Source organism: Alligator sinensis, unplaced genomic scaffold, assembly GCF_000455745.1.
Source record: "Alligator sinensis unplaced genomic scaffold, ASM45574v1 scaffold203_1, whole genome shotgun sequence".
NCBI lineage: Eukaryota > Metazoa > Chordata > Crocodylia > Alligatoridae > Alligator > Alligator sinensis.
The window spans coordinates 1,876,818-1,890,607 of record NW_005841949.1 but is presented as its reverse complement, the minus strand read 5'-3'; the positions used below and the strand labels follow the sequence as shown (position 1 = coordinate 1,890,607).

Here is a 13,790-nt window from a genome sequence, read left to right as displayed (position 1 = left end):
GGGAAAGACCAGGGCCCCCCACAGCTCAGGGTCTGTGGCCTGGTGGCAGATCTCCCCCCAACTTCAGGAGAGGCAGGTAGGTTCCACAAGGGAAGAAAAAAAAAAAGAATTGGGCCACTCACTGTCACAGTGATGGTAGCCCCTAAATTGAAATGGTGGGTTTTTAATCATCACAATTAAAAAATCACCATTTCAGTTTAGAGGACTAAACCCCCGTCATGTGTACAAGTGGCCTTGGTGATCAGCAACAGGGAAAGTAGTATTTCTAGAGAAGCAACCTCTGTGAGCAATGTAAAAAGAAGCTGATTGAAGATAATTATTGATTGAAGATTGCTTTGCTTCTCAGTTAGCTGTAATTACAATAAAAAAGAGCTAAATTCCAAGTACAGTTTTTATCATAAATATAGACTCTAGGATGCAAGGGATAGTTCATGCATAAACTTATATTTGGTGCCATTACTTTATAGGATTTCCTCGTACATTATCATGTTGCCTCTGTAATACATCCTTGGTTCCAATGACTTTTAACCTTCGTATCCCTGGAGATGGCCCCAGCGATCCAAGTGTTACCAGTTTTGTTCAGATTTCAGACATCACAAGACCATCCTGGAGGAAGGGACCCCAAGGAAATGTCAAGCCAAAGGAATTTACCATATTGCCTAGCAGTGGGACCATCCGTCCTCAAGGATTCCTGGACATCCAGGTACAATGTACATCAAACCACTATTCAGCAGGTGGAGGTAAAGCTTTATAAAATTCAAAACAGGGCTTTTTCACTGTTAGGTTATAGCATAATATGAGTAAAACAACAGTTTTCATTGACCACGGTTATAAAAAGAAGCTTGACTGTTTCCAGTTTGGTTTCCAAAGCTGCAAGGTATCCATGAATTTTAACCACAAAAACTCTTAACGAGTGTTCAGATATAGGTCAACAGAACTTCTGAGAGCAGCTGGTCGTTGATTTAAAGTAAGAGGAAGAAGAATTAGGACAAAAAGTAGTAACTGGAAAAAAGGAGACTTGTGTTTAAAAAAATATATTGCTTTTTTTCTCAGTTTAATTTTCACCACAGAATAGTGTCTTAATCAAAGCAGTGATTTCTAACAGGGACAATGAAAGCTAAGGCACTCAGCTTTCCTGACAGCTCTTAAGCCAAATTTTTCTGTCAATAACTCATTATAAATCTGGAATAATTATATTAACGTGAATTTTCTTTATTTTAATGTGGCATGGTTGAGAGCAAAATTTCGTCTCCTGATTTTAAAGACAATGAATTTAATGTATTTCCTGTTTCTGTTAAACCACCATAGTGTATTCCTTTGCAACTGTCCATGGGTGAAGGGCAGTCCTTGAAGTCCCATGGAAGCCTGAAAAAAGCTTAGTCCTCTTGTTTTATTCATTTTTGCAACTGATCAGTTATTACATAACATGGAAAACAAAGACTTTATCTCAGTCTCATGGCAATGAGTAGTGTTAGGGTATAACTGCCAAATGCCAAAATGTGGTACAAGTCTCATTCATATCCTTCTTGACTTGTGAAATTAATTCATTGGATAGTGAAATGAAACTCATGAGCCAGATTTATCCATGGTGTCAGCACACAGACTAATTGTAGAATGACAGCAGGAATGGATTTCTACCCTAACTGTAACATTAACTGGAAAGTCAGGATCTTTTTTCAGAAGGATGTTTCAGCAAAAATATGATACCAGTGTGGTTAGGGAGAGTCTTGGGTCTATTTATGGGTTAGCTCAAACTTTGGGGGAGATAAACGTGCAGGTTCACTTTGTCCCCAAGCTTGGCTTTGCAAACAGCGATAGCATTTTCTCAGAGAGCACTTGGGACTGATGAGACTATGAACCAGATGACCATGCCCTATCAAGACAGAACATATACCAGTGTGGTGAGCCATTGTTGCAGCCTGGTAAGAAGTAGAACTCTAGCCTGGAATCACTGCTGTATAAAAACAGAGGAGCCTGCCTATAAACATCTTCACCACCTGCCAAATACCAGCCAGGGTCTTGTGTACAGCATTTCAGCTACATCATTCTACTGCCTAAAGCAAAAAAAAAAAAGTAACAAATGGGTGCATTTGCTTAGGAACTTTCTTTTCTTCACTGAATATTTCACACTGAATCTGCTTTTCATGGAATTTTAACTCATTCCCAAAGAAGTGAAGCAGACACATGCACTACTTTTTTCACTGAACAGCAAATTAAAAAAAATGAATTAAACCCCTTAGCAATACAGATCATCTCTGATGTGCTTGCAGTGTGGAAGGTACTTAGAAGCAGTATGCTTGACCAACCAACAATGACCAGGGTTGATTCCTTGATCTGCTTCATGCTTAAATAACAGCAAACTAAATCAGCCCTGCAATACTTGGTATCAAACTGCAGAACTTGCAGAAAAAACAGTAATATACTTGCAGTAATATAACTTTATTTTTATACTTGTAGTAATATACTTGCAGTAGTATAACTTTTCAAGTTGGTGTAAATGACTATTGTCATTTGAAATGAACATCCTGAGGGAGAGAAAAATACTGTAAATAATTTGGGTTGTTAAAGCCTTAATTTCTGGAGTTTTCTATTACATGGGTGTTTTTATTGAAAAATCCCTTGACTCCCAATTCTGCTCCTACATTTCCCAAATTTTTACAACTTTTGTTGCAAAATGCTTCATCAATGGACTCCCAGGAAATGCTACCTAAGTAACTGATAGTCCAAAGAGTCACCATTGGGAATCACTGATAATGTAAACTAGTGCAGCCTTACTCAACAAATTGTTACCCAGTGGTTGATCTCCAGAAATCCAAAACAGGGGATGCTAGAGTTCACTGAATTATCACACTGACAGAAAGAGGGAGAGCACTTTAGAAAATAAAATATTTGCTCCTCTTTTCCTTTGGTAGGTGACCTTATGTTCCAACACTGTGAAGAAATATGAAACGGCGCTGGTGGTAGACATAGATGGCATTGGAGAGGAAGTGCTAGCCCTCCTAATTACAGCAAGGTATTGGTACTTTGCTTGCAGCTGTTCCCCCTTTGTCCCCATTTTACCTGCAATGTGCTGCCATATACACAATTTGCAGGATTTAGCCTTTCATCCCTAAGTAATAAGCATAAATTAATGAGATTATTCTGCATAGTTGAGCACTAAAGCTAAATCTGATAGGGGAATGACAAAATATTGAAAACAACACACACAAAAAAGCACTTGTCCTATAGATAAGGGAAGGACCATGAACATTTTTCAGAACGAGAAGAGTAATCATATTAATTGTTGGCTTGACTTTTAGTACATGCAGCATTACAGATTTAAGGTGCAAGCAACCAACAGCCATCCCATTTCTTCACAAGTATTATACTTGAATGGGGTGGCAACAAAAGTGGTACATTTGTTCCCTGCAGTGGAAAATCTGTTTGAGACATGAATGGCAACCAAATGAGAGATGAAGCTAACTAGTCGATTAGCATGCAAAGCATGAGAGAAGAGACTTAGGCCCAAATTGTGAATTTTTATTAAGAAAGAACAAATTAAAGATATTACAGAAGGAAATCATTGTTCATTTTAAAGAAAGAGCTCAAGTTCAACAGCATTCCTCTAGTCCTCTTGGTCTTCTGGCATCGCACATTTAAGTGAGAGTTCATTCTTTCCAAGGGAGATTCTGTAGGGCAAATTCAGCCTCATTGTAACTCAGTCAGCTTCCATGAATTACAGCAGTGATGTATTTGGCCATCTGGTTTAATCATTTATACACCCAAAAATATGCACAGACATGCATCATACATCTATATATGTGCATGTATGTGATTTACAGACTTCATGCTGCCATAAGTGCTGTCAATGACAGTGGAGTTTAGCCAATACTGAGTGCTTTAGCAAGTCCCAGCTGGAGTTAGTTCTGTAAGATAATTTTTGAGATTGTCATATAGGAACAGTAATGGACATAATGTTCAATACCCTGGGGGTCTCTGAGCCCCAATTTGTTAATTAATGCATTTTCTTGTCTGTCATTAAATCAGTCTTAAATCCTGATTCATGTTTTGGTGTAATGATCCAGAAGATAATGTGTAGGCGATGCAGGGCCACAGGCAGAATGAGAAGACAAGAAAAAGCGCAGAAAGAAACAAAGGCCACCCTTTCCAAGCAAGATCTTATGGCAGGAACTTCAGGTTATTTCAGATGGATGCCAGCAAAAAGCCTCAACCGTACAGTAAGCCAGGGTAGTTCCTGTGCTTTTGGTCCTGACTGCTGGGGTATCTCTGTAGTGTCTCCACAGCAATCATGAGACACCGCTGAGAAACAAGCCTCCTCTGCATGCACTGGATGCTGAAAAAATGTCACATGGTCCCTATTAGAGCAGGGCTAGGCATGCCCAGAACCACTCTCTGGGGCATGCCTGAGACTGAGATCCTGGCAGAGCATCTTTGGGCACATGCCATAAGTGGTTACACAACTTCTTCTGGCAAACAGCACATGCAAAATAAAAGTGAATAGGTAGGGCTGGTTTCTCAGTAGCAGTCTCAGGATCCCTGTAGGGCAGAATGGCTCAGCAGAACTTGTCTGTCTCTCCTCGCTGAGAGTGACCACTTTCTTTTAAGATCTTGATTCGATAGGCTTGGCTATACTTAATTAACTAATAATGCTTCATTAAGCTGGAAGTTGAAATCTGGTTGGGCATTAACCAAGTTCCCAGGCCATTGCTTGGCTTAGAGGAAACCTTTCTTAAAAGCACTCCTGGCGTAGTGTACAGAAGTTGATTGGGTTCCCTTCCATGAAGCACCAACTGTCTATCACAGTATGCTAGAAATGTGGAGCTCTGCTAAAGAGAAGAAAAGGCTAGTTCAGGTGAAAGAGATAAAGTGCCAAAATGGAGCATAAAGATAAGACGTACAAAAGACATGTAGGCCTTCCAGGTCCACAGGAGCTAATGGGACCTGATTGTAGAAATGACTTGGTGATTAGAGGTCTTAGCTTCATGAAACTCTAGGGAGCTGGTTGGGGAAAAAAGATTTGATGAGATCCCAGGAGATTTGTTGAAAGTGGACAGCAGAAGCTCAACAGGCTGAATTACTGCCTGGCTTCATTTGGCTCCCTTCCTTCATTTTTGAATTTTGGCATGCTAGCTTTTGTTAATCTGCTAGCACCTTAGAAGTAGTGAGGATAACAAATGGCTTCAGACAAGGAATTTGAAGAGGGCTGAGAGACAGACTAAGAGATGAGGGGGTTGGTAATGGCACTCACTGTCTCACTCAGCAAAGACTTCTTGTCACTGGCTGGTGCACTGTTGTAAAGTGAAATAAATAGATGAAAACATGAATGACCAATATTCAAACTTATTTAAGTGAAAGATCAAGATAGCTATAGAAACTGATAATGGGTGATCATTTACAGTGGTAAGATCATGTGGCAGTTCTTTTCAACTGTGACTATGACAGATAATTAATTTATAGAAAAGGCCACTAGTCTGCAAGAGAACAGCAATTTACTATTATACAGATACTGTGTGGAATCTTGCACCCCCCCAAGTCCTATCTAATGTCATTATGTCTGTTTCTTTTGGGAAGGATTTCACATGGCTGGAGCCCCAGCTGGTACTGTCAGGGCACTGTTATATAAGGGCTCAGAATACATCATGAAAGCATTGCTGTGGAGGAGCTGGCACTGCCAGATTCCTCAGAGGCCTTGTGTGAAGGGACCTTCTGTAAGGAAGCTCAGCATGCCAGCAAGGCCATGGGCTGAGAAATTATACCCTGCCTGAATGCTTGCTGGCACTGATGGAGCACTGTTGTGTAGAGACCCATAGCTGATTCCCCGTATGTCCTTTAGTAGAGGGTGTTGATTAAAAAGTGAATAAAAAGAATTTTAAGATGATTAATGGCCTTATGGATGTAAAGCTTCCATGTGACAATGACAAATGTGTTATGCTTCGTTCACCATATTCTGGGAATAAACAAACTCTCTATTCTCTGGGTATATATAATGCTTTTTTTTTGGCTAGATGTGTTGTTCCACCGCTCCATGTGGTTAACCCTGTTGTGAAATTTGGGCGGTGTTTTCTGAAGTACCCTTACCAGCAAATGGTGACACTCATAAATGACAACGACCTTTCAGCATGCTATGGAGTTCTCCCTCAGGTTTGTCATCTCATCCTTCCCTTATCTCTGGCCATTTTCATGGGACTGTTAGAGCATGGGAGGAGGATTTCCAGATTAGACAATGATAGGCAGCTCTGAGTGCCATGTGTTTCCTGCCTCAAACATCCTTGGTCTTTGGGCTTACATGGTCACTTGAAAGGGCATCTCACAGCATGGAAATCAGGAGTCATTAATTTAAAGATGTAATGCTATATCTCCAGCAGGGGTGTCTTTCTGTGAGAGGTTAAAAGTCATAGGGGAATAGGGATGAAAGCTGATAATTGAGCCCATAGCTGGTGGTGTGTGCCTTGGCATGCTCTAATAATTCATACTATAGTCTATTTAGTTTTGTTTAGAACAGTTTTTGACTATCTGTACAATACCATGCCATTGAATGTAGCCCGTAACATTTGCTTCTTACTCTCTGATGCTCGTAATACCTCTTTAGATCCTGTCCAAGAGGAGGTTGCCTCCTTAACTGGAAGCAGCGTAGATACAACTGTGTGGTGTTTTGGGTGGGCTAATTAGGAATTCTTAACAAAAAACCCAGTAACTTTACCATGCAGACACAGCCTTAGAGGATCATAAACAAAAATGTACTTCCTTACTCTTTTTTGTTTCCACACATTGATGCTGTCCTGTATCTTCTGAGGTACCAGCAAATACAACTATCTGTCTTCTCTTCCTTTTGACTGAGCAAATCTTCTCTAACGAAACCTGCATATGCATAATGCTTGAAATGGGTCTTAGGGCTCATCTACATGTTCATTAATGCACTGTAATTATAGCACATTAAGTTTAGTACCTGTAATGACAGGTACTAATTTTATGTGCCATAATCAGCCCTAGTGCACATTAGCACAGATTAACTTTTTTTTGGTGATGCTACTACACATTAGACTAAATCTACTGAGCATTAGCATGGACTTTGCTTGCCAAAAGAGTATCCAGAAATTGAGAGTTTCTACAGAAGTAATTATGAAGACAAATTTTGGTTATGTCTTTGTGCAGGAATTTGAGGAGAATCCCACTGTTTTGTATTCCAGTCCTGTGCCTTGTGGTATTATTCAGCCTCACAGCTCTGTAGAAATCCCTTTAGCACTAGAATCCCAGGTGACTGGAGAGCAGGACACTACTGCATACATAGCTGTGTTTGGGAGCAAAGAATCCCCACTGGTAAGACCATAATGAAATATGTCTTTTGTTGGTTTGAATTAATGTTCCCTCGGGAGTGTGAAGGTCTCTACTGGCAGCAGCCATTGTTGTTCTTATGGTTCATGAAATATATTTGTATTGAAACATTTAAGTTCTTTGCAATTCCAGGCATTTTCCAGCAACATCAAAAGCTAGGGTAACAGCAACTTGCATAATTAGTATGTAAATACCACTGCAATATCACTTTAGGTAATTTTAGGTTACTTGCACTGTCCCCATCAATAATGAGGATAGACTGAAAAAACCAAGACTACTTGGATTGCAGAAAAGATGAATAAGGGACAAATCCTGGAAGTGCCAAGGACTCTTCACTTCTGTTGAAGTCAAAAGGAGTGGAGGAAGCTCGAGTCCTTGCAAGATCATTTCCTATAAAGGAGTGCATGGTGCAGAGATGATAAATTGGGTCTTTTGGTATTCCCTTTTCTATAGTCCAAAAGGGGATTCAGTGGAATTCATCAACAGGAAGGGAGTTCATCCTTACTTCTACAGGTTCTAGTCTGGGTGGGTGCTCCAAGGGGGGGCAGAAACTTCTCTCCTGCAATCCAGTATTCATTGAATAAATGAACAAAGGCAAGATGCAATGGCTCCATTTCAAGAAGAGATATGGATATTATAGGGCTGTGCGAAACAGCACTGTTCCATTTTGACTTGCATTTCAACGGAACCACGTTTCTTTTCAAATTTCATTTAGATTTGAAACTGCCGTTCTGTTTCGTTTTGTCAAAACAGTTTTGCTGTTTCAAGGCTGTTTTGATGTTTTGCCCATAGGCTATAATGGAGAAGCTTGAAACAGCCTATAACTTTGTCATTTCTGTCCTGATTTGGATGAAACCTGCAGGAGTGGTAGCCTCTTCTCACAGCATGAAGCCTGCCAAGTTTCAAGAAGATAGGTGCAGGGGTTTGGGGAAAACTGCACCACAAGCTGCGGACAAGCAAAACTCATGACATGGATGACACTGTGTGGGTTAAGGCACAGCAGGGTGAAAGCTGCAGGCCTGCTAGCCCCTGCTGAGGCCACAAAGCCTGCCAGCTGTCGAGGAAATCGGTGTAGGGGTTCTGGGTTCCGGGGCCCTGCACCTCTAGCTGCTGACAGGCAAAACTCGTGACATGGGTGCTTGTGGGACTGTGTCCGTCTTGGGGCACAGGGGGGTGAAAATTGCTGGCCTGCTAGGCCCTGCTGAGGCCACGAAGCCTGCCATCTGTTAAGGAGATAGGTGCAGGGGGAGTCTGGGTTCTGGGGCCCTGCACCTCTAGCTGCTAACAGGCAAAACTCGTGTGTGTGTTAAGGTGCGCCCTCACTCAACTGACACCAAGACAGAAAGCAGGGCAGTTCAAACAATGCTGCCTTTTATGCAGTTTTTCCATCCCTTCGCCAGAGCACTGGGATTGGAAGGGACCTCAGGGAAGGATCACAGTCACTGGCCAGCTACACAGTCAATAATGAGAGCAGTCCTTCCCCCTCCCCCCCCCTTCCCCCTCCCTTACATTAGTTTCTGTTTCCTTGCAGGCAAGCCCAGCTTGAGCGTCGAAACTCAAAACGTTTTGAAATTTTCTAAATGTTTCAACTTGCTTTGTTTTGTTTCGAGGCTGTTTCGAAGCTCTCTGTTTCATTTCAATTTTGCTGTTTCGAACTCAAAACGAGTCGAAACAGCGTTGAAATGAAACTGCTGGTGAAATTTCACACAGCCCTAGTGGATAATGCCTTACCTATGGCAGAGTGATTAGAACACTGTGCTGGGAAGTAGGAAACATGCAAGTTCTGGCTGCACTTAAACTAGGCCTCCCAGTTCCTGGATGAGTTCCCTAACTGCTCGGCTGTTGGGATGAAACATGGATGGTGCGCTCTCCTTCTCTGGCATCTAACACTTAGCCATGCATTTGTACCTGCAAACAATTTCAGGGCTTGTACTCACTGAGGTATGTGTATGTATAGAGCCATGTACTTGTCATGCCAGAGTGCAGTCTACTGCTTGTGCTCAATAGCTACTTGAGCACTGACACTGCACATTGAATAGCATTGCAATCTGGGCAGGGGTGCCAAAGTTAATGCTATTTGGGTGCATAAAGTAAAACTGGATCCTGCCCCTTGTCTCTTAGCATTTAAGCAATATTGTTTGCTTTCTGATTTCCACGGCATCTTGTCAGCAGTTGGGCTTTTTAAATTTTTATTCTAATTTAGGAAGAGGATATTTTGAGCCCATGAACTCTGTAGCCTAGTGCAACAAGACTATTGATATAATTAGTTGCCTTTCATTCACTGGGAAGATGACTTGGAATATGTATCACCATTTTACTCAACCTCTCTGTTCTACTGGTCTGACCCAAGTGTAACAAAGAGCAGAAGGCTCCTGTTACACTTGGGTGAAAGAGCAGCATGAAGAGCCTCAGGCAGGGAAAGCTGCTCATTATGAGCTGTCAGGGATCAGGGATTTACCTGCTACAAATACTGCCTAACCAGCTGTGCTACAGTAGCATGCTGGGCTAGAGCCCTGCAGGGGAGACAAGGTATCATTACAGTAGAGGCCAGCAGCAGTACGTCACCCTAGGGTTGAGCGCGCAAGTTAAATCAGGAAACACTTGCAACAGCTCAGGAAGTCCCCTGACCAAAAGGAGGCCAGGCCAGGGAGATGTATAAACACAGGCCCTGAGTCAGGAGAGGCAGTCTGGCCCTCCAGGCAAGAGCTCCAGAGCAGGAGCAATGCAGGAGGGCTCTTAGCTGTCACTGGGGCTATCTTGAAGGCAAGCAGAATGCTGTTGCCCTACAAAGGGATACTACCTAGGGTAAGGGGAGGCCTTGTTTTGCAGGCAGGTGGCCATTGTTTATGTTCAAACCAAGAAGGGATTTAGTTTGTGTTGTAGCCAGTTTCAACCAGTGGTTTGGGCATGGCTGAAAGAGGAGTGTGTGGGGGCCATAGCCAGGCATCTGAGGGGCACAGATGTTTGTTTTATCTACAGCAAAGTGCCAGGGTCATGTCAATGTTTAGGACCTTGCTAGGGGCCTTCATTCAGGGCATACCTTAGGTCTGAGGGGGCAGTTGGAGCCTAGAGACAGAAAGCGAGAAAGGCTGAAGCCGAACTTGGGCAGGAGCCAGACAATGGCCAGGGGGCCTAGTGCCCAGGAAGAGCAGAGCCAGTGCCAGGGGATCCTGTGCACAAAAGGACAGAGACAAGGGTCAGGGGACCAGGAACACAAGCAGGCTCAGCAAGTGCATTTCCCAGGACAGGGCAAAGACAAAGCCAAATTAGGCAATCAAGGGTTGGAATCCAGAAGCCAGGCTAAGCACAGTAGGCGTAAGTTAAGGAAACCAGCGAGAGAAAAGGGGCTAAGGCTGGGAAGGGTGAAGCTCCGACCAAGGTGTAAAGGTCTGAGGTGTCCAGGTATCAGACTGGGGTTCAGTACCCACCAAAATTATTAAGTGACATCACCTGTGAGGCATGGTCATGGTTGTTGGTGAGGTTGGAGGCCATGATTTGCTCTTCAGGCTAACAGGTGCCCTGGGGAAGGGCACTGACAGGCCATCAGGGCCCACCTAATGAGGGCAGGGTGGAGACCAACAGGAGCCAGGAAGAACCAGCTGGCATCTGGGGCCTGCTTTAGGACCCATTAGGCAGCCTCCCTTCCAATCAAACAATTACATCAAGGTATGGCAGAAAAGTAAGAAGGGGAAGGCACTATAGAGCTGGAGCAGCTTAAGGTTCTCATGGCCACAAGGGGGCGTTGCAGCCACCCCTGGAGCACAAACCTGGTTACATCAAGGTTGAGATTTTCAGGACAGCAGATTTACAGAAGAGCAATCTACAAGTTAGGTGGTACCATTTAAATTTCTCATGCTTTTGCACACTTCAGAGACAAATAGGAGGCATGATTCTTACAGCAGAGAACTTAAAGTCCTTGCTTACACTAGTGTAACCATCAACTTTAACTGAGTTACTCCCAAGTTACACAAATGCTGTACAAGTGAAAAGCTAAGTTATAGGGAAGTATTGGGAGAATGTGAAGGAGCAATAAGAATGGGTGGAGATGGGCTGGAGAAAGAGGCGAATAGGTGGAGAGGAGAAGCTGGAGAACAAATGTGGATGGCATGGTGGAGTAAGGCAAACACAGGGCAATAGATTTCCTTGTCTTCAGCTGTTACTAATCTAACCTTCACATTAAGATCACTTAAAATTCTTGATCTGTTTCTCTTCCCCTGCCAATCTGTTGTGTTGAGGGACTGCAAACACAGCTACAGTCAAGAAATATAATGTGAATGAAATGTTCCTTTTCAACCTTTCATATTTTTGTTTTTCCCTGTTTCCTGGAGCAGAAGATCCATTTAGTGAGTACTGGAGAAGGCCCAGTTATCTATGTGTATCCCGCTCAGATAGATTTCGGCAACATCCAGGTTTTAAAGGATATTTCCAGGACACTCCACCTCTCTAATCAGACTGTTATTCCTGCATGGTTTCGGGCACAGATGGTAAGTGTGCTGTGGGGCTATTTTGAAATGAAAATGTGACTTGGAATGTTTTGATTGTGACAGCCTGTGACCTGATTTTATATGCATACTTCTCAAAATTATCTCAAAGAGAAAGCAAAATGTGCATGACTGTACACCAAGAAAACAGCTCTTGTTCTGCTCTTGCTTGTACCTGGGCAACCCCCATTAATGTCACAGAGTATGTAAGAGCAGAATTGGGCCATTGCCCATCTTTATAATCATGCTCTTGCCTTTGAGGTAGCTCATGGAGTTTAGCTGTGCTACTTGTGTGTATGTACCTATATGATGAAGTCAGAGGACATCTTATCTCTTTGTTCCTAAAAAGGTTGTCCACATAGATTCTCTTGTTGGGGCCATACACATGACTTCTGGCTTGTGCTCCAACTTTGTGCACAGAGCTTTAGCTACATGGGACATGAAAGACCTGCCGCATATTAATGATGGGGAGATGAGCTGGATGTATACTGATTCTACATGTACTGAGGGTCTTGGCATTTGGGTCACTGAATAGAAGCTACTTTGTGTTTAAACATTAAACTATACAAACAGTGAACAACCAAGAAGTTGATACAGGGTCTATGTATTTTGTAGTGGCCCAAAGGAGGGCCACACAAATGATTAGAGTTTATACAAGGAGAGGCTGAAGGACATGGGACTGTTCAGCCTGGAAAAGAGAAGACTCTGGGGGGACTTAGTGGCAGCTAAGTATATAAGGAGCAAACATTAGGGGCTAGGAGAACATCTGTTCACCAAAGCACCCCACGGGAAGACTAGGAATCTAGTATCCCAGAGTATCTCCATGTCTTTGGGGAATATCATCAGAAAAAGATAGTCACATTGATTAGCACCCCTCTGGCATCAGGGCAAGTCAGCTGGGATCAAGTGAACCCAGCAAGAAATAAATCCAGCTGTTTTTTTAAGGAATCCAAAGTAGGTGCTTGCACCACCTCTGGGGGGAGTTTGTTCCAGACCCTGGACACACACACACCATAAAGAACTTTTATCTAATATCCAGTCTAAATTGGCCTTCCTGGAGTTTATGGCCGTTAGACCTTGTTATCCCTTGGGGAGCTCTGGTGAACAGATGCTCTCCCAGGTCCCGATGTACCCCTCCTATGAAGTTGCAGGCTAACACCAAGTCCCCCCTGAGCCCTCTCTTCTCCATACTAAAGAGTCCCAAATCCAGACTAGATATGGCCTGAGGAGTTTGATAGAGCCTAACTAGACCCACTATCTGTGAAGTTGTGTCCAACTGGGTTTGGGCAGACATTCATATACTCTAAAATAATTACACTCTTATTTCAATCTAATGTAAAAATATACCAGGATCAGGAATAGATTGTGCAGTTGCCCTGAAGTGCTATGTGCTACTACACTGTTTCAGTTGTATGCGGTGAGCTAGGTTACCCTAGGATGGGATCAGACAGCTGAAACCTGACCTTGTATCAGTAAAGAATAACACCTGATTCTTTCAGGGCTAATTCTTCTCTGGACTGGGTAAAGTTACCTCAGTTTAGAGATGTATTCTGTCTGTCTGCTACTTCGTTAAATGGGTGGTATGCTGATTACATTGATGTACAGGCACTCCTCACTTAACGACCGAGTTCCATTCCTGCGACTAGGTCGTTAAGCGAATTGGTCGATAAGCGAGGAGCCGCCCCTTGATACTGCGTGCCTTGGCTTGAGACGCCGCGCTGCCGTTTCCACGACCAAAGTTCTCGTACTTACGACCAGTTCTCGCTGGTCATAAGTCCGTGCGGTCGTTAAACAGGTATGTCGTTAAGTGAGGAGTACCTGTATTTTGTCTGTCCACACCATGTGCAAAACTAAAGCCTCATCAAGCATGTTTAAAAGTGTTGGCTACAAATGTCCAACTCGGGATCCTTAAAATTCTGGTTTATTAGGCAGATTGAAACACTGTAATGAAGTTAAATCATAAACCTTGGGGCTGCC

The 13,790-nt window shown here is 43.0% G+C and overlaps 1 protein-coding gene across 1 annotated transcript in view; it reads left to right on the top strand.

The window, feature by feature from the left end:
- Positions 1-13,790, top strand: part of HYDIN (HYDIN, axonemal central pair apparatus protein) — a 438,260-nt gene that overhangs the window by 195,372 nt on the left and 229,098 nt on the right. Inside the window, 5 exon segments of the mRNA XM_025199799.1 lie at positions 468-703; positions 2,913-3,013; positions 6,006-6,141; positions 7,153-7,317; positions 11,664-11,816. Of these exon segments, the coding sequence (XP_025055584.1) occupies positions 468-703; positions 2,913-3,013; positions 6,006-6,141; positions 7,153-7,317; positions 11,664-11,816 (791 nt within the window).